This window comes from Dermacentor andersoni, chromosome 7 (assembly GCF_023375885.2).
Source record: "Dermacentor andersoni chromosome 7, qqDerAnde1_hic_scaffold, whole genome shotgun sequence".
NCBI classification, from domain to species: domain Eukaryota; kingdom Metazoa; phylum Arthropoda; class Arachnida; order Ixodida; family Ixodidae; genus Dermacentor; species Dermacentor andersoni.
The window spans coordinates 127496507-127518500 of record NC_092820.1 but is presented as its reverse complement, the minus strand read 5'-3'; the positions used below and the strand labels follow the sequence as shown (position 1 = coordinate 127518500).

Genomic DNA, 21994 nt, shown 5'->3' with positions numbered 1-21994 from the left:
ACGAAATAAAGGAAGAATGGAAAGAGATCCTAAAAACTGCCGGACGAAATCGATGCAATCGCATAACAGAAACTCTTAAAGAAATATTAAGAAGAATCAGAATAATTGAAAAAGGGGGTGAACTAACTTTTACATCCCAAGAATACTTAGAGGTGATGAAGACAAAATACGACCAAACAATACGAGAAGCATCGCAAGCGATGCAGAAAGCCACACGCCTAAAACTCTCAGGAACTGGAGACACAGACACAGTATATGCTCATGATACTTCATCAAGACCTCCCAAACAAACCCGAATAACTGAGATTAAAAGAAGTGATGGCAGAAGCACGACAGACGCACAAGAAATCAAAGGAATAATAACAGAACATTTCAGGAGAATTTGTCAAACCGAACACCACAAACCCAGCAACTACAGAGATATAACAAAAGCCTTTTGCGATACAATAGAAAATCAAAACATAAACAGAGAACTCTGTGCACCCATAAACAAACAAGAATTAAAAACAGTAATTAAATCAATGAAACACACAACAGCTCCTGGACCCGATGGTTTAATGACAGGCTGTTACCATACCTTTTTCGAAGAAATCGCCGAAACTCTTTTACAGATGTTAAACAATTTCATTAACAACAAACAGAAACCAGCATCATTTAATACAGGACATATAACACTTATACCTAAGGAAGGCGCAGACACCACAGATCCCGGAGCGTGGAGACCTATAACATTACTAAACACAGACTATAAGATACTACAGTACTTTCGAAACGACTAACGAAAATTCTTTCGGAATTAATTTCACCCTACCAAACATCTTCAGTCCCAGGCAGATCCATATTCGTAACCCTAACGTTAACAAGAGACGTCTTTGAATATATGCAAAACAAACAACTTCAAGGTTTCTATGTTACAATAGATCAATCTAAGGCTTTTGACCGCGTGGAACACGACTACCTGAAGATTCTAGAAGCTTTCGGCATGCCTAAAGATTTTATAGATTATATAAAGACGCTATACACAGATGTTAAAAGCAAGATCATCATAAACGGAGAGCTCACACCGGCAATATCCATAACGAAGGGCGTGAAACAAGGATGCGCCTTGTCAGCCCCTTTATTCGTTTTATCCTTAGACCCCCTTTTAAGAAAAGTAGCTAATTCCAAGAAAATTAGAGGTTTTCCCATGATAGGACAAGAGACAGTCAAAATAGCCGCTTACACAGACGACATAGCACTATTTATCAGAGACACCAGCAGCTTATGCACATTTGACCGAATTTTCTTTGAATATTCACAGATATCAGGCGCCCAATTGAATTCAACAAAAACTAAAGCCCTACTTTTCGGTTTCCCTACAGAAAAATTGCCAGCACACATACAGCTTTTAGACACGATTAAAGTACTCGGAATAACTTTCAATTCAAACGGAATAGCTCCCAAAACCTGGACAGAAGCTATAAAGAAATCCGAAAAAGTAATCACAGAAGCAGAAAGATATGACCTGTCGCTTAAGGGGCGCATAGAAATTATTGAGACCAGGGCGTGCGCATACGCATTCTACGCAGCCAAAGTAGCCATAATGCCAAAACAGACAGTAGCCAAATGAACCAAAATGATGTCAAGCTTTTTATGGAATAAAAAAAGCCCACCGATCAAAAGAAACATTCTTGAACTACCCGAAAACAGAGGAGGACTAAGTTTACCAAACATTTCCGTAATATCCCGTGTAATCAGCACAAAAACCACACAAACATTAGTGGACAACGACACATATCTTGGAAGAAATCTAATGATATACTGGTTAAGTACTCTAAAGCAAACTTTCTTTCCAGACACACACCACGGACCGACCGCAGAACAACCATTACCATTTTATCGAGCTGTCACGGGAGTCAAAAGAACAATAATACAAGAAACACCAGAACTAGATCTCATGAAAACACCAGTTAAAACATTCAGCGAAGAATTCGCCATTCGTGAACTAACAACAGAAGAAAACGAACAAACAAAGAAAGAAAAATGGGCACACATAGCGAAAATGAAAACATCAACAGAAGTTAAAGATTTTGAGTGGCGCAACAAATGGAACATCTTACCAACACGGCAAAGACTGGCAGCCTGGGGCATAGTCCCACATGATAATTGCCCCAACTGCAATGAAATAGAAACATTAGAACATGCACTCTTCAAATGTCACGCAGCGCAAGCTACGTGGAAACTTGCTAAAAAACTTTTAAACGTAGATATATCCCAAAAATACACAAGACAAACACGGATACAACGGTTAATAAAAATTATTGTAATGATGTACCTATGGAATCGAAGAAGTCTCACCGAAGCATCGCGACGACCTGTAAGGGCGACATTTCCAACAGTAAGAGCAAGAATACACGTGTGGAAAGAGCTAAATGCTCAAATGAACATAACCAAAGAAGTAACATTTCTGCGAAAATGGCACACCCGTTTTATTTTTGAAAGAGAAGCAAACTGGAAACAAACATTGTTCCATTCTAAAAAAAAAGATAAAAAAAAACCATGTTGTACCTATTGAATATGCTGTCCCACCTCCATCCACGTTAACATTGCGTTAAAAAAAATTGTATGATCAACATTATGTAAGGAGGCCATACCATGTGAAGATGCAAACTTGATACATCAGTCTTTTGTTGTTGTTACATGTGCTTTTGTTCAATAAACTTCCCTTTGTGTAGTATCTGTTCTTATCAGCTTAATATCTGATACGGGTCCTATTTGGACCCAAGATATTAAACTTATTTTTGGAACGGGGCGGAGTGCTTGAAGCTTGCTTCACCTCCGCCACGGGTTGGCCTGGTATTGCACTGCCTCCGGGATCGGCCCACTCACCCCCACGGGGGTGGGAAAATCTTATGCAATCAAAAATCAGACTGAAGCAATATTACGCATGACGTGAGCTGTCATATCGGTGGGAGGAAGAGGTGTCACTGCCCCCCGTCATTTTTTAAAAGCTCAGCCGCTGGACGACCAAGTAATGCGGGAAAGAACGTGTAGTAGCTTCTCGGCCTTTTGGCTAAGATGAACATGTAGCTTCTCGGCCTTTTGGCTAAGATGAACATGTATAGCTTCTCGGCCTTTTGGCTAAGATGAACATGTAGCTTCTCGGCCTTTTGGCTAAGATGAACATGTAGCTTCTCGGCCTTTTGGCTAAGATAAAGTTGTAGTAGCTTCTCGGCCTTTTGGCTAAGATAAAGTTGTAGTAGCTTCTCGGCCTTTTGGCTAAGATCGAGTTGTAGTAGCTTCTCGGCCTTTTGGCTAAGATGAACGTGTAGTAGCTTCTCGGCCTTTTGGCTAAGATGAACGTGTAGTAGCTTCTCGGCCTTTTGATAAGAAGCAGATCGTAGTATCTGTTCTTTCCCTTGCACGTGGGATCTTCACAGGTCCCACGTGCTAAAGGGGCATTGCACGGCGCGGTTTTTATAGGTCGCGACCTCCGGAGTCCACCGTTCGGGGGTATGAGCCCATCAACGAGGGCTGCTCGGCCTATCTTCCTGGTGTCCCGGGTTTTCCTGGAATAACGACGAGCCCATGGTCCGGTCCCTCTTGGTGAGCCAGCATTCCTTCCTACCTGCTCACACGGCGAAGGTCCCCTGACCGGCCTGGGCTGCGAGTACGGGTGCTTCCTGTGGTCCTGGCACCGTGGCCGTGCCCTGGTGCTATCCGGGGCCTTGTTCCTCCCGGCGGTTCCTGGCACTCCCGGCCCTGCTGCCAGCCCCTGGTTCGGTGATTGGTGAGCCAGCGCATCTTCCCACCTCCTGCCTGTTCGCCTGGCGGGCGGTATATCCGGTGGCCTTTGCCTCCCGCCCGGTTTGGCCTGGCTGGCAGATTGAGCAATCTGCCAGGTTCCCTGGTGCCGTGGCTACCCTTTGGCCTTGTCCGGGGCACCGCCTGGTCCTTCCCGGTGGTGGACAAGCCAGCGGTCCATTCTACCTCACCGCCCGCTTCATCGGTGGCCACATCACCTGGCGGCCCTAGTCCACCCTTGGTCGGACCTGCATTGAGCGCCACAGAGCCCTGTTGGTGGTCGCCGTGGCCTTATGTCCACACCCACGCAGCACCACCAGTCCCCACGATGTACCAGGGCAACTAGCCGGTCAAGTGCTCCGACGCAGTCGTCCACGGCACGCTCTGGAGCATCACCAGCCACCTCCAGCACATCTGAGCACGCTTGGCAATCCTCTCGAGAGGGGCAGGCTCTCGTCCTGTATTTTCTGTTTCCGAGCGTTATCAGATGTTGCGAACCGGATTGTCGAGCGTCTTATGGAGGCTCCTCGTGGACGTCTCGCCGGCAATCTTTAATTCGCCACCTGGAGCTGGAGCACGGGCTTCGCAGTCACACCAGGGACAACCGGTGCTCTCTCTGCGAAGCCCAGCTCACACAGCGACCTTCCGGGCACGCCTGCTTTGCTGACCGGAGCTTGGAGGCCCCTTCCATCCGTGCCCGCCACCAGTGTCCACGCTGTGAGGCCTCATTCCCTTCTGCCCGAGGCCTCACGAACCACATCCAATGGCACACCAAGCAGGATGCCCGGAACCGTGCTGCTTCTCGACGAGTGCCTGCTGCTCCGCCTGCAGCAGGAGCCGACCCCTCGGCCTCTATCCCGGTTTCGCAGCCGGATCTCCATCCCGGAACTTCTGCACCCAACACGCCTGAACAGCCGTCTCCTGCGCTGATTACACCGCCGTCAGCAGATACCTCGCTGTCACCTTCCACTGCTACACCGGGTTCTACTCAACCTGACGTCCCAGGTCTTCCTGACATTGGGGCCACAGCTTCTGACCAACTCCACCTTGACACCATCGACGACGGCCCGCCTGACACCACCTACCTGCTGCGGGACCACGCTTCCTCCCTACAAGCCCTGGCCAGAGAGCCCCCTACCCCTGAGGGTTGGGAGAGGGCCATGGAGATTCGGGGCGACGCCCTACGCATCGTTACTGCCGCGGTCAAGCTGCCCCCAACCACTGGTGATCGCCTGCCACGTACCATCAATCCCCACAATGCGCGGGACATACAGCGATTATATAGACGCAACCGCAGACGGGTCGTCCGTCTTATTTTCGAAGGTCCTTCCCAGCTATGCCCCATCCCGCTTGCTATCCTGGAGGACCATTTCACGACCACCTGGGCCCAGTGATCCGCTAACTCCTCCATTCTGCTCGCCCGAACCCCGGCAGCAGATGAGGTCAACCTTGACCCTTTCACGGCTGAGGAGGTCGCTTGGCGGCTCAAGCGCTCAGAAAACACCGCGCCTGGGGAAGACCGGCTCACTTACGAGCATTGGAAGTCGGTAGACCCTGAAGGGAGATTCCTCTCAGCATTCTTCAATGTGTGTCTCCGTCATCATGACACACCTGAAAGCTGGAGAACCTCCCGCACCATCCTCCTCCTTAAGAAGGGCGACGCGACCGATCCCCGCAACTGGCGCCCTATCGCGCTTGGCAATACGGCTGCAAAGCTGTATGCTAAATGCCTTGCGGGACGTCTGCAAGACTGGCTGGGGGAGCATCGCGTCCTCTCCCACTGCCAGAAGGGATTTCTTCCCCATGACGGCGTCTTTGAACACAATTACGTCCTGCAGGATCGTCTTGATAAAGCACGTGGAGGCCACGAAGACATCTGCGTCGCATTCCTGGATTTCTCCAACGCCTACGGGTCCGTGCCCCATCAGGCGTGGTTGGATGCCCTTCGAGGAACCGGAGCAGGTGATCGCTTCATCCAACTCGTGGCCGACTTGTACATCACCAACAGTACAAGGATCGTCATGGTTGACGGTATCACGGCACCTATTCCCATCTTGGCCGGGATCCGTCAAGGATGTCCATTGAGCGGGCTTCTTTTCAATATAGTCGTTGATCCCATCATCCGGGTTATACAGGGGGGGGGGGGGGATCGTCAGCATAACATCCTAGCATACGCTGACGATTTAACCCCCTTTGCGACCAGTCCAGGGATGTTACAAGCCCGCATCGACCAAATTGAAGCTCTCGCCTCCGAGATCGGACTTGCCCTCAACCCCAACAAATGCCGTTCACTCCATCTGATCGGGGCACATCCGGTTGGGACGAGGCCTTCAATATTCAAGGTCGCGGGTGCTGCCATCCCTGCCATGACAGACTTCGACTCCCAGAAGTTCCTGAGTCGACCTGTGGGCTTCTGGGTACTGACGGACGATGTCAACATCATCGACCATGCCATCCAGCGAGGCACAGCACTTCTATCATCTCTGCTGGCCCCCTGGCAGCGCCTAGATGCAATCCGGATTTTCGTCTACCCCGGCCTCTACTTCATGATGATGTGCGGCACCCTAGGCAAGGACGATTGGCAACGGCTGGATGATGCGCTCCGTCCCCTATTAAAGCGGACGCTTTATCTCCCATCCAATGCTTCAAATGAGTACCTTTACGGAAGCCCACGGTCTGGAGCTGCAGCCATTCCACTCGCTACCGAGCTCAGTGACCTCTGCTGGGTGGACAACGCCTTCAAGCTCCTTACGTCTGCCGACTTCGAGGTTCGCGATATGGCGTCGCAGGGCCTGTTTGAGGTGGTCTCTACGCGTCTTCGCCGGCCGGCGGAGCAAAGGGACTAAGACTACCTCAGCGGGTCCACGGAAGGCGACTTCCGCGCGCCAGCATCGCAGCTTCGATCGGCTTGGACGGAGGCGCGTAAGGCGTCTCGCCGCCTGGATGTATTGTGGCAGCTGGACCCTGAGGGCGTCCGGATAACATGCGACGACAAGACCCTCACCTCCTCCCACCGCAGGAAGGTTATCCGGACGCTGCGCGCCATTCAATCAGCGACCAGGGACGAAGATCTCCACTGCAAACCGAACCAGGGCAAAGTAATGCAGTGCGTGGCCGCCGACCCCGCCAGTTCTCATTTTATGCATACCGGGTCCTTCACCCGGTTTGCCGACTGGTGGTTTATACACAAGGCCAGGCTCAATCTGCTACCCCTAAATGGAGCCAGCCCATGGATGACCGGACGGGACCAGCGCTGCAGAGTATGTGGGTATGAAAAGGAGTCTCTGCCCCACGTGCTCTGTCACTGCATGGCAAGCAGCGCCATGTACACTGCCCGACACAACAGCATCGTGGCACGGCTATGCACTGCCAGCCGTAACCGGTTCGCAATCACATCCGAAAATCGTCCGGTTGGCAATACCAACCTACGCCCGGATATTGTCATGGTGCGCGGCGAGGAAGCAATCGTCCTTGATGTTTGTTGTCCCTTCGACAACCGACTCGAGGCCTTCGCCGCAGCCCGTGCCACCAAGATTGCCAAATACGAGCCTGTGCGGTTACATCTAGCGCAAATATAGCGTGTGACAGTGGACGCCATTGTCGTCGGCGCTGTGGGTTCTTGGGACCCCTGCAATGACTCCATCATGAGGCGCCTATGTTCGCGATCCTACCTTCGTCTATTTAAGAAGTTGGTAGTGAGTGAGGTGATAACTGCGTCACGGACAACTTATCATAAGCACGTTGCTCCCCGATAGGGAGCGCCTCGGATGTGACCCCGCTACCCAATAATGAACTGGACCTATATATCCATGTGTCTACGTTGACTGTCTGTTGACTTTGATAATTAGTCTTGGTCTTTTTGTTTTCCCCTACTGTTGTTCTTACAACTGCCAATTCTTTAGTTGCTTACTCGTTCTATCAAATTGGAACATATGAATAAAAAGCTTCTCGGCCTTTTGGCTATGATCAACGTGTAGTAGCTTCTCGGCCTTTTGGAAGATCAACGTGTAGTAGCTTCTCAGCCTTTTGGCTAAGAAGTAGCATCTGGGATCTTTACAGGTCCCACGTGCTACAGGGTCATTGCACGGCGCGTATTTACTAGTCGCGACCTCCGAAGCCCATCGTTCGGGGGTATGAGCCGATTTACGAAGGTATGAGCCCTTGGAATCAGTGCCATCCTGCTGCACGGCCTACCTTCCTGTTGTTCCTGGACTCGCAACAAGCCCACAGCCCGGTCCCTCTTGGTGAGCCAGCGTTTTATCTTTCCTGCCTGCTCGCTCGGCGAAGGCCCCCGTCTTCGACTGGACCGGCCGGGTCTGCGAGTCAAGGTGCCCCCTGAGGTCCTGGTGCCGTGGCCGGGTCCTGGTGCTGTCCAGGGCCCGGTCCTTCCTGGTGGTTCCTGGCACTCCTGGACCTGCAGCTAGCCCTCGGCCCGGTGGTTGGTGAGCCAGCGCTTTTTGAACTTCCTGCCTGCTCACCTGGCGGGCCCACCACCCGGTGGCCCCTACTCTCGCCCGGACTGGACGGCGGGTCAAGGAGCCTCCCGGGTGCCCTGGTACCGTGGCTGTGCCTTGTCCTTGTCCTGGGCCCTACCTGGTCTTCCCGGTGTTGGGTGAGCCAGCGGTCCATTCTACCTTCGCCGCCCGTTCCTCGGTGGCCACAGTACCTGGCGGCCCCGGCCCCACACCTGGACGGACCTGATTTGAGGGTCACAGAGTCCTGTTGATGGTCGCCCTGGTCATACGTCTACACCTACGCGGCAACGACAGTCTCCACGATGTACCAGGGCGGCAAGCAGGTCGGGTACTTCGATCCGGGCATCCATGGCGAGCTCGGAGGCATCCCCGGCCACCTCCGGCACATCTGGTTCCGCTCGGCAACCTTCTCGAGAGGGGCAGGCTCTCGTCCTATATTTCCCGTTCCCGAGCGTTGTCAGATGCTGCGAAACGGATTGCCGAGCTTCCTATGGAGGAGCATTGTGGACGTCTCGCAGGCAGTCCTTAATTCGCCACTTAGAGCTGGAGCACGGGCTTCGCATCAGCACCAAGTACAACCGGTGCTCTCTCTGCGGCGCCCATCTCACACAGCGACCTTCCGGGCACGCCTGCTTCACTGAGCGGAGCTTGGAGGCCCCTACCACCCGGGCCCGCCACCAGTGTCTTCACTGTAATGCATCATTTCCATCCGCCCGAGGCCTCGCGAGCCACACCCTATGGCACGCAAAACAGGATGCCCGGACCTGTGCTGCGTGTAGACGAGCCCCACGTACGCCTGCCTCTACTTCAACATCCAGAGATGACTCCCAGGCCTCTACCCCTGCTGTGCATCCGGAACTCCACCCCGAACCCTCGACGCCCGGTACGGCTGACCAGCCCTCTAATGAACATGTTGCACCGCCGTCAGCAGATACTCCGTTGTCCCCACTCACTGGCACGTCGGGCTCTACTCCGCCTGATGTTCCGGATCCATCTAACAGCGGGGCACCAGCTTCAGAACGACCCACACTTGACGCCATTGACGACAGCCCGCCAGACAACACCTACTTGCTTCGGGACAACGCCACCTCCTTACTAGCCCTGGCCAGGGAGCCCCCTACCCCTGAGGGTTAGGAGAGGGCCATGGAGATAAGGGGCGACGCCCTGAGCATCGTCACCACTGCGGTCAAGTTGCCTCCAACCTCCGGTGCCCGTCCACCGCGTCCCATCAATCCTCATAATGCACGGGACATACAGAGGTTGTATAGGCGCAACCGCAGACGCAGTCCGACTTATCTTTGAAGGTCCTTCCCAGCTATGTACTATCCCGCTTGCTATCCTGGAGGACCATTCCGAGACCACCTGGGCCCAGCGATCAGCTAACTCCTCCATCCTGCTCGCCCGAACTCCTGCAGAAGATGAGGTTAACCTCGACCCTTTCACGGCTTTCACGGAGGTCGCTTGGCGGCTCAAGAAGTCACAGAACACCGCGCCTTGCCGGACGTATGCAGGGCTGGCTGGGGGAACATCACATTCTCTCCCACTGCCAGTAGGGGTTTCTTCCCCATGACGGCGTATTCGAACATAATTTTTTCCTCCAGGAACGCCTTGACAAAGCCCGCAGCTGCCATGAGGACATCTGCATCGCGTTCTTGGATTTCTTCAACGCCAAGGGTCCGTTCCCCATCAGGCGTTGTTTGACGCCCTTCGAGGAGTCGGCGCGGGTGATCGATTCGTCGAACTCATGGCTGATCTGTACGCCAACAACAGTACAAGGGTCATCGCGGCTGACGGTATCACAGCGCCTATTTCCATCTTGGCCGGGATCCGTCAGGGATGTCCACTGAGCGGGCTTCTATTCAACCTCGTCGTTGAACCTATCATCCGGGCTATACAGCGGGGAGATCGTCAACATAACATCCTAGCGTACGCTGACGATTTAACCCCCTTGGCGACCAGTCCTGGGATGTTGCAAGCCCGCATCGACAATATCGAAGCTCTCGCCTCAGAAATCGGACTTTCTCTCAACCCCAACAAATGCCGCTCACTCCACCTGAGCGGGGCCCATCCTGTTGGGACGAGACCATCAATATTCAGGGTTGCGGGTGCTTCTATCCCTGCCATGGCAGATTTCGACGCCCAGAAGTTTCTGGGTCGACCTGTGGGCTTCCGAGTGCTGACTGATGACGTCAACATCATCGACCAAACCATCCAGCGAGGTACAGCACTCCTAACATCTCTGCTGGCCCCCTGGCAGCGAATGGATGCGATTCGGACCTTCGTCTTCCCGGGTCTAAACTTCATGATGAGGTGCGGCACCCTGGGGAAGGACGATTGGCAACGGCTCGATGATGAGCTCCGTCCCCTACTAAAGCGGACGCTCTATTTACCATCCAACGCATCGAAAGGGTATCTTTATGGAAGCCCACGGTCTGGAGCTGCAGCCATACCACTCGCTGCCGAGCTCAGCGACCTCTGCCGGGTGGACAACGCCTTTAATCTGCTCACGTCTGCCGACTTCGAGGTTCGCGATATGGCGTCGCAGGGCCTGTTTGAGGTGGTCTCTACGCGTCTTCGGCGGCCGGTGGAGCAGAGGGACTTCGAGGACTACCTCAGCGGGTCCACGGAGGGCGACTTCCGCGCGCCAGCTTCGCAGCTTCGGTCGGCTTGGACGGAGGCACGTAAGGCGTCTCGCCGCCTGGATGTGCTGTGGCAGCTGGTCCCTGAGGGCATCCGGATAATCTGCGGTGAAAAAATGCTCACCTCTTCCCACCGCAAGAAGGTTATCCGAACGCTGCACGCCCTTCAATCGGCGACCAGGGACGAAGCTCTCTACTGCAAACCTAACCAGGGCAAGGTGATGCAGTGCGTGGCCGCTGACCCCGTCAGTTCTCATTTTATGCACACCGGGTCCTTGGCGACCAGGGACGAAGCTCTCTACTGCAAACCTAACCAGGGCAAGGTGATGCAGTGCGTGGCCGCTGACCCCGTCAGTTCTCATTTTATGCACACCGGGTCCTTCACCCGGTTTGCAGACTGGCGTTTTATCCATAAGGCTAAGCTCAACCTTCTACCCCTGAATGGAGCCAGCCCATGGATAACTGGACGGGACCAGCGTTTCAGAGTGTGTGGGTACGAGAAGGAGACTCTACCCCACGTGCTCTGCCACTGCATGACAAACAGCGTCATGTACACGGCCTGGCACAACAGCATAGTGGCGCGACTACGTACTGCCAGCCGAAACCGGTTCACCATCACATACGAAAATCGCCCGGTTGGCAATACCAACCTGCGTCCGGATCTCGTTATGGTGCGCGGAGAGGCGGCGATCGTCCTCGATGTTTATTGTCCCTTCGACAACAGGCCCGAGGCCTTCTCCGCAGCCCGTGCCGCCAAAGATGAACCTGTGCGTCTACATCTAGCACAAAGATGATGACAGTGACAGTGGACGCCATCGTCGTCGGTGCTGTTGGTTCTTGGGACTCCAGCAATGATTCCGTCATGCGACGCCTCTGTTCGCGATCCTACTTTCGTCAATTCAAAAAGTTGGTAGTGAGTGAAGTGATCCCCGCATCAAGGAAAATTTACAATAAACGCGTTGTTCCCCGATAGGGAGCGCCTCGGATGTGACCCCGATGCCCAATAATGGGCAGGACCTATGAAAAAGCGTGCCTACATTGACTAACTGTAGATCTTGGGAATTAGCCGTGGCCTTTTTTCCTCTCCTACTGTTGTTCTTACAAATGTCAATTTTTTGGTTGCTTACCCGCTCTATATTTTCGGAACATGTGAATAAAAACCATCTGTTCTGATCAGCTTCTCGGCCTTTTGGCTAAAAAATTAAATTGTGGGGTTTTACGTGCCAAAACCACTTTCTGATTATGAGGCACGCCGTAGTGGGGGACTCCGGAAATTTCGACCACCAGGGGTTCTTTAACGTGCACCTAAATCTAAGTACACGGGTGTTTTCGCATTTCGCCCCCATCGAAATGCGGCCGCCGTGGCCGGGATTCGATCCCGCGACCTCGTGCTCAGCAGCCTAACACCATAGCCACTGAGCAACCACGGCGGGTCGCCTTTTGGCTAAGATCAACGTGCAGAACGTGGGAATTTTGCTGGAATTATCGCCAAATTTAAGAGCTCAGATATCCGTCCCGTGTTACAGTCTGTTTCTTAAATCAAGTAAAACTGTTTACGTGTAATGAGTTACTGAAGAAAAGTGATTGGATTACAGTGAGTGTTACTGAGTAAACAAATAAACAATCGATAAGTCGCAACATTGGCGAAAAAATATAATTGATTACTAGTAATTAATTACATGTTATTCGTTACGTACAAGTCTGCTACAGGCAGGTTCATAGAAGGGGAATGGGTGCGAAGTTTGAGGGTATTAGCTGGTATATTTGGTGTCCGCGTGGCTTCACTGTTCAAATGCAGCTTGTGAAACGGACGCCTGTCGCTTCTTCATTCGTTCGTTCGTTCTAACGGCACCCGTTACACCAACAAGTACGGAAAATGGAACAGCACGTTCACTATATCTTTAATTCTCTAAACCGACTGCGTCATCTCCCCGGCCACGCTCCGAAAGCCCTGCGTATCTTCAATTAGCTGCGCAAGATGGACGGACGGAAAAAACTTTAATGGAAAAAGGACCTGCGATGTTGCCAGCCCGGGCTCAGGCCACCCGGGCATTGTGTGCGGTGAGGCATAGCCTTTCCACCGCTGCCCGGGCCCGCTGGATAGCCCATAATTGGTCGTTTAGTTCTGAGCTAGTCAGAGCGCTTAGCCATCGCTCCTCGAGAAGGTCCGGTTCTATGTTGTCCTCTACGTATACTGAACTGATCTGTGTGCACTTCCACAAGATGTGTGCCATGTCTGCGTGTTCGTGTTTGCAGAGCTTGCAGCTAGCGTCTGGATATTGTGTTGAATTTATTCTGTTTAAGTGTACTGGGTTTCGGAACGTTCTGGTTTGCAATCTTCTCCAATCTGTTTCTTGAGACCTGTCGAGTTGTTTGTGGGGTTGTGGGTATGCTTCTCTTTGTTTCGTGTAGTGTGTCAGTATGTCGTGGTACGTGACCAGTCTGTCCCTGTCGTCTTTTATCGCTTCTTCGTCGTCGTCGCCTCCTCCGTCTTCTCCATCGCCTCCGCCGCAGTCCTTCCCCCTTCCCCGGGGGTTGCGGGGTGTTGGGCCTTCACTGGCCGTGCCGCGGTGGGTTAGTTTTCGCGCGACTCGGTGGGCCTTCTCGTTGAGGTTGGGAGGGGCACTCATGGTAACTTCTCCCATATGTGCCGGGATCCATTTGAGGTATTTGGGTGTAATTGTGCCGTTCCTAAAGTCTTCTGCTCTGTGGTTCAGGATTTTGGCCGCCTCGGTGGAGACCCAGCCCTTTGTGAAATTCCTAATAGCCGTCTTGGAGTCGCTGATTATTGTTCTGTATTGTTGCCGACCGCTGATTATAGCCAATGCGATTGCCGTTTCTTCCGCTGCCTCCGACGATCTAGTCCTTACGGAGCCCGCAGTCACGGTCTTCCCTTTCGTGCATACGACCGCCATTGCGAAGAGGGAGTTACCTTTGTCAGCGCCGACACCACCATTGTCGTCCCTGTTTCGGGGGTACCGCGCGGCGTCTACGAAGAGCACCCCCTCCCGCGCGCCGTGGTTTTTGAGAATCGTTTTCGTGCGGCATTTCCTTCTCTCGACATTGTGCACGGGGTGCATGTTCTTCGGGATATTTTCCGTGTTAATTGCGGCTCGGACGTCTGGGTGAATCTGCATCTTGGGGCCGTTCATTCCGTGGTAGTTTATGCCGATCTTTTCCATGATTTCTCTGCCCGCCTTGGTTCCGGAGAGTCTTTCGAGTTGCGCTATTCTCTGTGCTTCTGCGATCTCCTCCAGCGTGTTATGCACGCCGAGTTGTAGTAACCTTTCGTTTCTTGTGTATTGGGGGAGACCCAGAGCTGTTCTGTACGCTTTTCTAATGAGCGCGTCGATCCTGTCTTTCTCGGCCTTGTTCCAGTGGACGAATGCCGCCACGTACGCGACGTGGCTGATCGCGAAGGCCTGAACGAGCCGTACGACGTTTCTTTCTTTAATGCCCCTCCTGTTGTTGGAGACTCTCTGTATTAGCCGAATGGCCGCCGTGACTTTCTTTTCCAGGCGTGTTATAGTTTCCGTGTTTGTTCCCCTGGCTTCGATCCAGAGACCCAGGACTCTAATCTTTTGGACCATGGGTATCTCCGTGCCTTTCCTCGTGGTTAATCTGATTCCCCTTTTGTGTAGTTCCGCTACGTCTCTGGGCGGTTTGCCGAACCTCCTGGGGCGGTAGAGCAGCAATTCCGATTTTTCCGGCGAGCATTCAAGTCCGGTGCCCTCTAGATGATTTTCGATTGCCTCCACCGCCCCTTGAAGCCTGTTCTCCATATCGCCCTCGCTTGCGTCTTTCGTGGTCCAAATCGTAATGTCGTCTGCATAAACGGTGTGATTAATGCCTTCTATTCGGTCCAGTTTTTCCGATAGTCCGATCATGACGAGGTTGAAGAGCATCGGTGACACGACGGACCCTTGCGGCGTGCCAGCGCTGCCCATGTCCACCTGGATACTCTCCTCCTCGTCCAGTCTGATTCTGGCTGTTCTTCCCGTAAGGAAATTTCGGATAAAATTATACGTTCGTTCGCCCAGGCCGAGTTGCACGATTCTGTCGAGTATGGCCGTGTGCTTGACCCTGTCGAAGGCCTTCTTTAGATCAAGTCCAAGTATTGCCCTCAAGCCCCGCCCCGTGGTATCTATGACTTGCTCCTTTAGTTGTATCTTGGCGTCTTGTGTAGAGAGCCCTCTTCTGAAGCCAATCGTGTTGCTGTGGTACAGGTCGTTTGACTCCAGGTAGCCGTTAACTCTACTCAGGCAAGCGTGCTCCATCACTTTACCAACGCAGGAAGTGAGAGAGATCGGCCGCATGTTCTGTATTTCTAAGGGTTTACCCGGCTTCGGGATGAGGATCACGTCGGACCTCTTCCATTCGTCGGGTATCCTGCCGTTCCGCCAGCACTCGTTGATGTAGTCTGTCAAGCGGCTCGTTGACTGGTCGTCCAGATTCCGGAGCATCTTGTTGGTCACTTTGTCGGGGCCCGGAGCCGACTTGGTCTTGATGGTCTGCAGGACCGCCTTGATTTCTTGCTGGGAGAAATCTCTGTCGAGGTCCTCGTTGGGAGAGCCCGAGTAGTTCCGGTGTTCAACGGCTGGAGGTCTCTCAAGGTAGAGCTTGACGATTTCATCACCCATTTCACGGATGTTTCCTTTGTACTTGTGTCTGAGCTTGGTCATTTCCGCTTTCGCCGCTGTCTTCGTTCCCGACGGGTCGAGCAGGTGCTTGAGGATCTTCCACGTCTTGCCCGTGTTGATGTTGCCGTCCATGGCGTCGCATACCTCGTCCCAATCCTGATTGCATAACTGGGCACAGTGTGCTTCGATGGTCTTGTTTAGTTCCGCGATTTTGCGCCTTAGATTTCTATTGTGTTTTTGCCCTTGCAGCCGTTTCTGGATGGATTTTTTGGCTTGTACGAGGTGCGCGAGCCTGCTGTCCATCCGCGGAGAGTGACCACCACCGCTGTCATCGTCTTCATGTTCGCGTCGAGCCTCCCAGTCGTCCCACTCCATCTCGGTCGTGGCCTTTTCTACGTCTCGTAGCAGCTCTCCGTTCCATTCCTCTATGTTTCTTATGGGTCCCTGTTCTTTTTCGTCTCTGATTTTGCGGAATTTGTCCCAGTCTACTAGCCGGAACTTATGTTTTATTCCCTTCGTGACGCGCGCCTCTCCTAGGGCTATGCTGAGTATCCTGTGATCGCTCCCCAGGTCCTCGAAGGTGTTCTCCCAGGTGATTCTCCCGGCTCTCCTGCATAGCGTTAGGTCTGGTGTGGTGTCCCTATGGGGGCCCGCACCCACTCTGGTGTGTGAAGCCGGCTCGTTGAGAAGGGTTAGGCCGGCCTTTTCTATGAGGTCGGCCAGATTTTTTCCCTTCTTGGACGAGTGTCCATATCCCCATTGCGTGTGTGGAGCGTTGAAGTCTCCACCGATGACGAGCCTGTTGTCGCCGGCGATGGTCAACGTTTCGTTTATTAAATCTTCGAAATTGTGTGTTAGGCCCTTTTTGGACGGGCTGCTGTAGACGTTCAGGACGAAAGTGCTGCTCTCCTTCTTGCTGCGTGGCACGACTTCTATGAGGATGTGGCTAATGTCCGTAATGTTTCTCATAATTCTCGGGATCGCGACCAGTCCTTTTTTGACTAATGTGGTCACGACTATGTCCCTCCCCGTCCCTTTTGTGCGTTGTTTGTGAGTGGCGTACCCGGCAATTTTGGCGTGGTCGAATGTTTCCTGGAGAATGATTACGTCGGGCTTTTGTCTTTTTGCGGTCAATTTAATGTGTTGTGTCATTGTTGCTTTTTTGTTTGAGAAGCTGCGGCAGTTCCACTGCCAGATGACGAGTCTTCCCTTTTTGGTGCCCGCCATCTTTACGAGAGCTTCTTCTCCAGCTCTGCGAGCCGCCTGTCGTACTTTAGGGCCTGCGCCTTCCTCTCTGCCTCGCTGTCACTAATGCGCGCCGCCAGCATCTCGAACATTTTCTCCATTTTGTCAGAGAGCTTGTTGAGCATGTCCTCAAGCACGTCAGTTTTTTTTGTGCTAGGTCGGGGTCTCTTGACCTCCTGTACCGAAGCGACCTGTTCGTTGGTCTTGGTCTCCGGGATTTTACGCTTGGCGCCCAGTGGGTGTGCTACATCTGCTAAGATATCCACTTCCTCCTCCATGGCTTCAGTGGATGGGGTGGAGATGGAGGCGAAGGCGGCTGACGGGGGCGACGATTGTGTCTGCATTTTGGTAAGTATTTCATTAAGTGTTTTCTGTAGTTCGTCAATTTTTTTGGCTGATTCGCTGTTTTGTTTTTTTGCCTTTTCTAGCTCATGTCTGAGTAGCTGGTTTTCCGTTCGATATTCCTTCACGCGTTCCTCTATGTGATCGTACCTGCCCCTATCGTTACTGGTATTGCCGGACCTTCCCGATTCGCGATTGGCCACTACGTCTGACCAGCTCACCTTTGCTGGTGTCGTCTGTTCTTGCTTCTTCCCCTTCGTGTCGGGCTTCGTCCCCCTCGAGGTGGATATGGACCCACTCCCGGTCCTGTCCCTGTTCCTGGACCTGGACCTCGAGGTCGGTCGTCCCCGCGCTCCCGGCCTAGACCTGGATCTGTCCCTGGACCTCGAGATCGGTCGTCCCCGCGCACCCGGCCTGGACATGGATCTGGATCTGGACCTGGACTTGGATCTGGGTGCGGGAGATGGTTGTCTGTGGTTGCTTTCCCCGCCGTCAGGGTCTTGTGAGCCGGCTACTCGCAAGAGTTCTTCCTCGTTTCTTCTCGCTGTCCATCTTCTTAGTTTTACCATGTACGGCGTCTTGTATTTAGCCCTGCAAGTCCGGTCCGCCGTGGGGTGAGCTTCTCCGCAGAGCTTGCATTTAGGTGTGCATTCGTGGTCTTTGTCCGGGTTTTTGCTACCGCACGCCGGGCACAGCTTGTCGTCCGGTCTGGGGCACACATCGGGTCTGTGCCCGAGCCTGCCGCACTCTTTGCAGAAGTCTATTTGTTTCCGATAGAGGGATACTCTCATCATGATGCTGTTGAAGTGCGCCCACGCGGGGACCCTGTTGCCCTCGTACAGTAGTATCACGGTGGTCGTGCTGCCCAGTCTCTTGGCGTACGCCAGGGAAGGGTTCCTCACGTTCACCAGTGCGTGCAAGAGCTGGTCTTGTGTGTAATTAAGGGGAATATTGCGGATTATCCCCTTGGCCATCTCTTCTGGTGCCGAGACGTACGCGTTGGTCGCGTGTTGCCTCCCGTTGATTGTTAGTTCCTTGATTTTGGCGACTTTAGTCGCCGTCGTCTCGTCAGGTGTGCTTACCACCAAGATGTTTTGCGTGTGGTTGGGGCAGATCGTGATGATTTCGTCGCTGCTCACTCCTGCTTCATTGCGTATCGCCTCGTCTAGGCTGGCGCTGCACGTGTTTCTGATGTTCAGCCCGTCTCTCGGTCTTACGATTATCTTGATGTCGTCTCTAGGTAGCCTGGGCATCTTGCTTGCTCGTAGAATCTTGTTCACTATGCTCTTCCCGCCTTTGCGCGTCGGGCTTCTCCAGCGGGTGCCTTGCTTGTCTGCCTCTTGGGTAGTATTCGCCCGGCCCTTTCTTTTGTGCGTAACTCTGATCCATCCATCCGCGTCGCCGTCCTCGGCTCGGCTCGCGGGATCATTTCTTTCTTCTCTCGGCTTGGTATTCAGGGTTTCCCCCACTTCTGCCTCGTCTACCTCCATTTCGGAAGTGCTTCCGAACCTCTGGCTTACACTGCGACACCGTTTTCCGCCCTAGCGGGGGCCGGTAGGCTTCCGCTATAGGCCTAGTCGGCGTTAAGCTTAGCTGTGCTTCTCACTTCGAAAAATCTTCGAAAATGGTCGCTCACCCCGGGTCTCGGTGTCCCTGGGTTCGGGTCGATTTGCTCTATCCGATGGTGGTCGGTTTTCAGGTATTTGACTCGATAATTCAGCGGAAAACATTCATTAAGGCAGAGCCGTCGCGAAGTGCGTCCGCTGCGCTAGCACTTCTTCTTCTTCCTCCCTGCGCAAGATGATTCAGCGCATTCGATTGTAATCGGCTGTTGCAAGGCAGGAGGGCTGTCCATAGTGGTAGGAGAGCGGTGATGGGGCAGCAAGGGATAATAGTTATTTCAACGTGTGTTAATGGAAAAACACTTGCCCTTCTCGTCAGATACCAGCTGTAAAATTTCTGGAAATGCGAATATTTTTTCTAAAGACTTTTGTTTCTGTTCATTGTTACGACTTTTTCTCCTTGAAAGCTGTCTCATTTATTATTATTATTATTATTATTATTATTATTATTATTATTATTATTATTATTATTATCGTGTTATTCACTTATTTCGCGACTGCGTCGGTTCTACCCATTCTCTCCCCCTCATCCCAACCATTCTACCTAGCCTCCCTCTTGACTTGCACGTTGGTACAAAGGTAAGCGCTGCAATTTCTGTTATGGTTTTGAGAGGGTCACGGATAATTACAGCTGTTAAGAGTTTAATGTGGCGACGCCTAAGGAGCTCTAGAGAGCACTGTGTACATTCGACGCGGTAGAGGTCAAACGAGTTTCTCGCGTCTCCTTTCTTCTCAGCCACGCTACTTCCATGTATAGACACGCTCAGAACCACTTCCGATGGGGCGTGCAAGACAGCAGCATCGGGAAAGTCGAAGGAAGAGGCAAAGAAAGCTGCGCTTAAAAAAATGTGTGTGTGTGGGAGGAGGGGTGCTCATTATGCGTTTTCTAGGTAAGCAAGTCGTAATATTTTCGGAATTCTTTTCTTGCGCGCAGCGTTGTCGACGATTCGATCAAGTACCAGAAACGAGAAGCTCTTCGACGACACGAAGGCCTGGTGGGGAGCAACAGTGCCCCCTAAATTTTATGCACGCACTTGTCCCATCTTTACCACTGATCCCGCCTCAGCAGTTATGGTTAACACGATCTGGAACGAGGTAGAGGCGCTCCATGGGTGGGGCCGCAATGGTCTGTGCATGGAAGAGGGACCACTCCCTTGACAAGCCCCTCCCTATCCCCCCCTTCGGACCGCCACTAGCCCTTTCCTTGCTTTCACGTTCAAGCTTTCCCTTTCATCCATCCATCCCTTGAATCTTTCTGTTCCAAAGGAAAGTAGAAAGGAGGGGAGGTTCGTCAGAAATTTTTGAGGGGGTTATTGACCCACCCCTCCCCGGCTACGTCCCATCTTTACCACTGATCCCGCCTCAGCAGTTATGGTTAACACGATCCGGAACGAGGTAGAGGCGCTCCATGGGTGGGGCCGCAATGGTCTGTGCATGGAAGACGTACCACTCCCTTGACAAGCCCCTCCCTATCCCCCCCTTCGGACCGCCACTAGCCCTTTCCTTGCTTTCACGTTCAAGCTTTCCCTTTCATCCATCCATCCCCTGAATCTTTCTGTTCCAAAGGAAAGTAGAAAGGAGGGGAGATTCGTCAGAAATTTTTGAGGGGGGTTATTGACCCACCCCTCCCCGGCTACGTCAGTGCTCAACACGCAATATTCTTATCCATGTCGGTTGGTCTCCGATGCGCGTCGTCTTTAATGAAACGACGAAATCATGCATTGCTGTCTTGCCACCGCAAGATTCTTTCGACATCCTTTATTTTTGGAGGGGCTTATGCGGTGGCGTAATCAAGATGATTTGAGAACTACGAGGCAACGCTGCAGCGCACTCTGATGTGAGAACCCGAGACTAAAGTACACTCTACCGAGGCGGAACCAGCAAAGTCGTGAACCAGTCCTGCACGAACGGCGTGGTTCAAAGAGCGCCATTGCTGCACCGCTAAAACCTTGGAGGAAGGAAAAGCTTAGGAGAGAGCGGAGAGAGCCTTACGTCACGCAGCCAGCCTTGGCAAGCGAACGCTTTGTAAAGCCCATACATTTGCTGAATGATGTACCAACACGTGACCTCTTTCGTCGCGATCACGGAGCAAGAATCGAGATTTGCTGAAACGTTTGGTTCCCAGTAACTATGCCAGTAGTTTTTATTCGGTGCGCGCTTGTTCAGTTGACCTGCCGTGGCTCTGCCCAACGTTACTAGACTAGGTTCAGTGTTCAAACTGCTGCGACTGTGTGTACCCATCATCGATCCTCGCATCTCGTGGCGCTGCTGTCGCTCTTTGCTCGGTCAGCACGGCGCGGACGTGACGGAGAACCACTGTCGATCCGCAGCTGTTCACGTATTTTAGCTGTTTGATACATGCGTGCTTTGCTGCAGTCTCGGTGCCTTTTGCGATGCTCTTGTGCGTTTTCAATGCCGTATGAATATTGACGGGTTCACGGCCCGTATCATCCTATTTTATTTGGTGACGCGAATGCATATATTTATGCTCCGTTCCTGCAGTGAGAACTCTATTTTATTTACTTGTGTCTTAATTAACGTCGCCTAACTCACTCTGTATTGGCTCACTCTGCCTTAATTAACATTACCTGAATTGATGTCGTCAACTGCCTCGATTGGCTCGCTTGGTCTCCCTTGACTGTTTGGACGGTCGTGTGGTCGCGCTAACACCGCCTCATGAGCCATACAATGCGTTCGCATTAATAAATAATTAGTACTAATCAGAAACAGCTGATTACAGCTACTAATTCATCTTGATTCATTTTGCACCTCTAACGCCATAACAAGTATTCTAACACAACACATAACTTGCCTGATGATCTTGATGTATCCAGTTCTACTATTTGCTCATTATCTGACTTCTGTCTCTGAATAATTCAATTTTTTTGTTGCCCTTTGTTCCACTGTTATTTGAGATATTCTGTTTTGTGTTTCGACCTTATGTTCTTTGTGTAACACAAGTGCGCCAATATTAAGGTGTAAAGCTATTCTTGGGCACTTTAAGAAGAATAAGAAAATAAGAAAAAAAAATCAGCTACTTACAGCTACCCATCAGCAACAGCTCACTGTAGAGCGCAGTGTGGGCTGCTGCGGCGCTGGACTAAGGACTTCACCGCACAGCAGCATTTTCACAGCTACTCAAAGCTTTTAATGAATCTGCTAAACGCGAGACCATAAAAACATTAAAAGAAAACGCATCTGTGAAGACAGTCGTTGCGTTCGTAAGTTGCGAAGTCGGAGGACCCGAT

General features: G+C 52.3%; 1 protein-coding gene and 1 pseudogene across 1 annotated transcript; both read left to right on the top strand.

The window, feature by feature from the left end:
* Positions 1-2700: 2700 nt before the first annotated feature.
* Positions 2701-2869, top strand: LOC126534991 (U2 spliceosomal RNA; annotated as a pseudogene).
* Positions 2870-10224: 7355 nt separating this feature from the next.
* LOC126534543 (uncharacterized) lies at positions 10225-11691 on the top strand. Its single transcript, XM_050181801.3, has one exon. The coding sequence runs from the start codon at positions 10225-10227 to the stop codon at positions 11689-11691; it is 1467 nt and encodes a 488-aa protein (XP_050037758.3).
* Positions 11692-21994: the final 10303 nt, after the last annotated feature.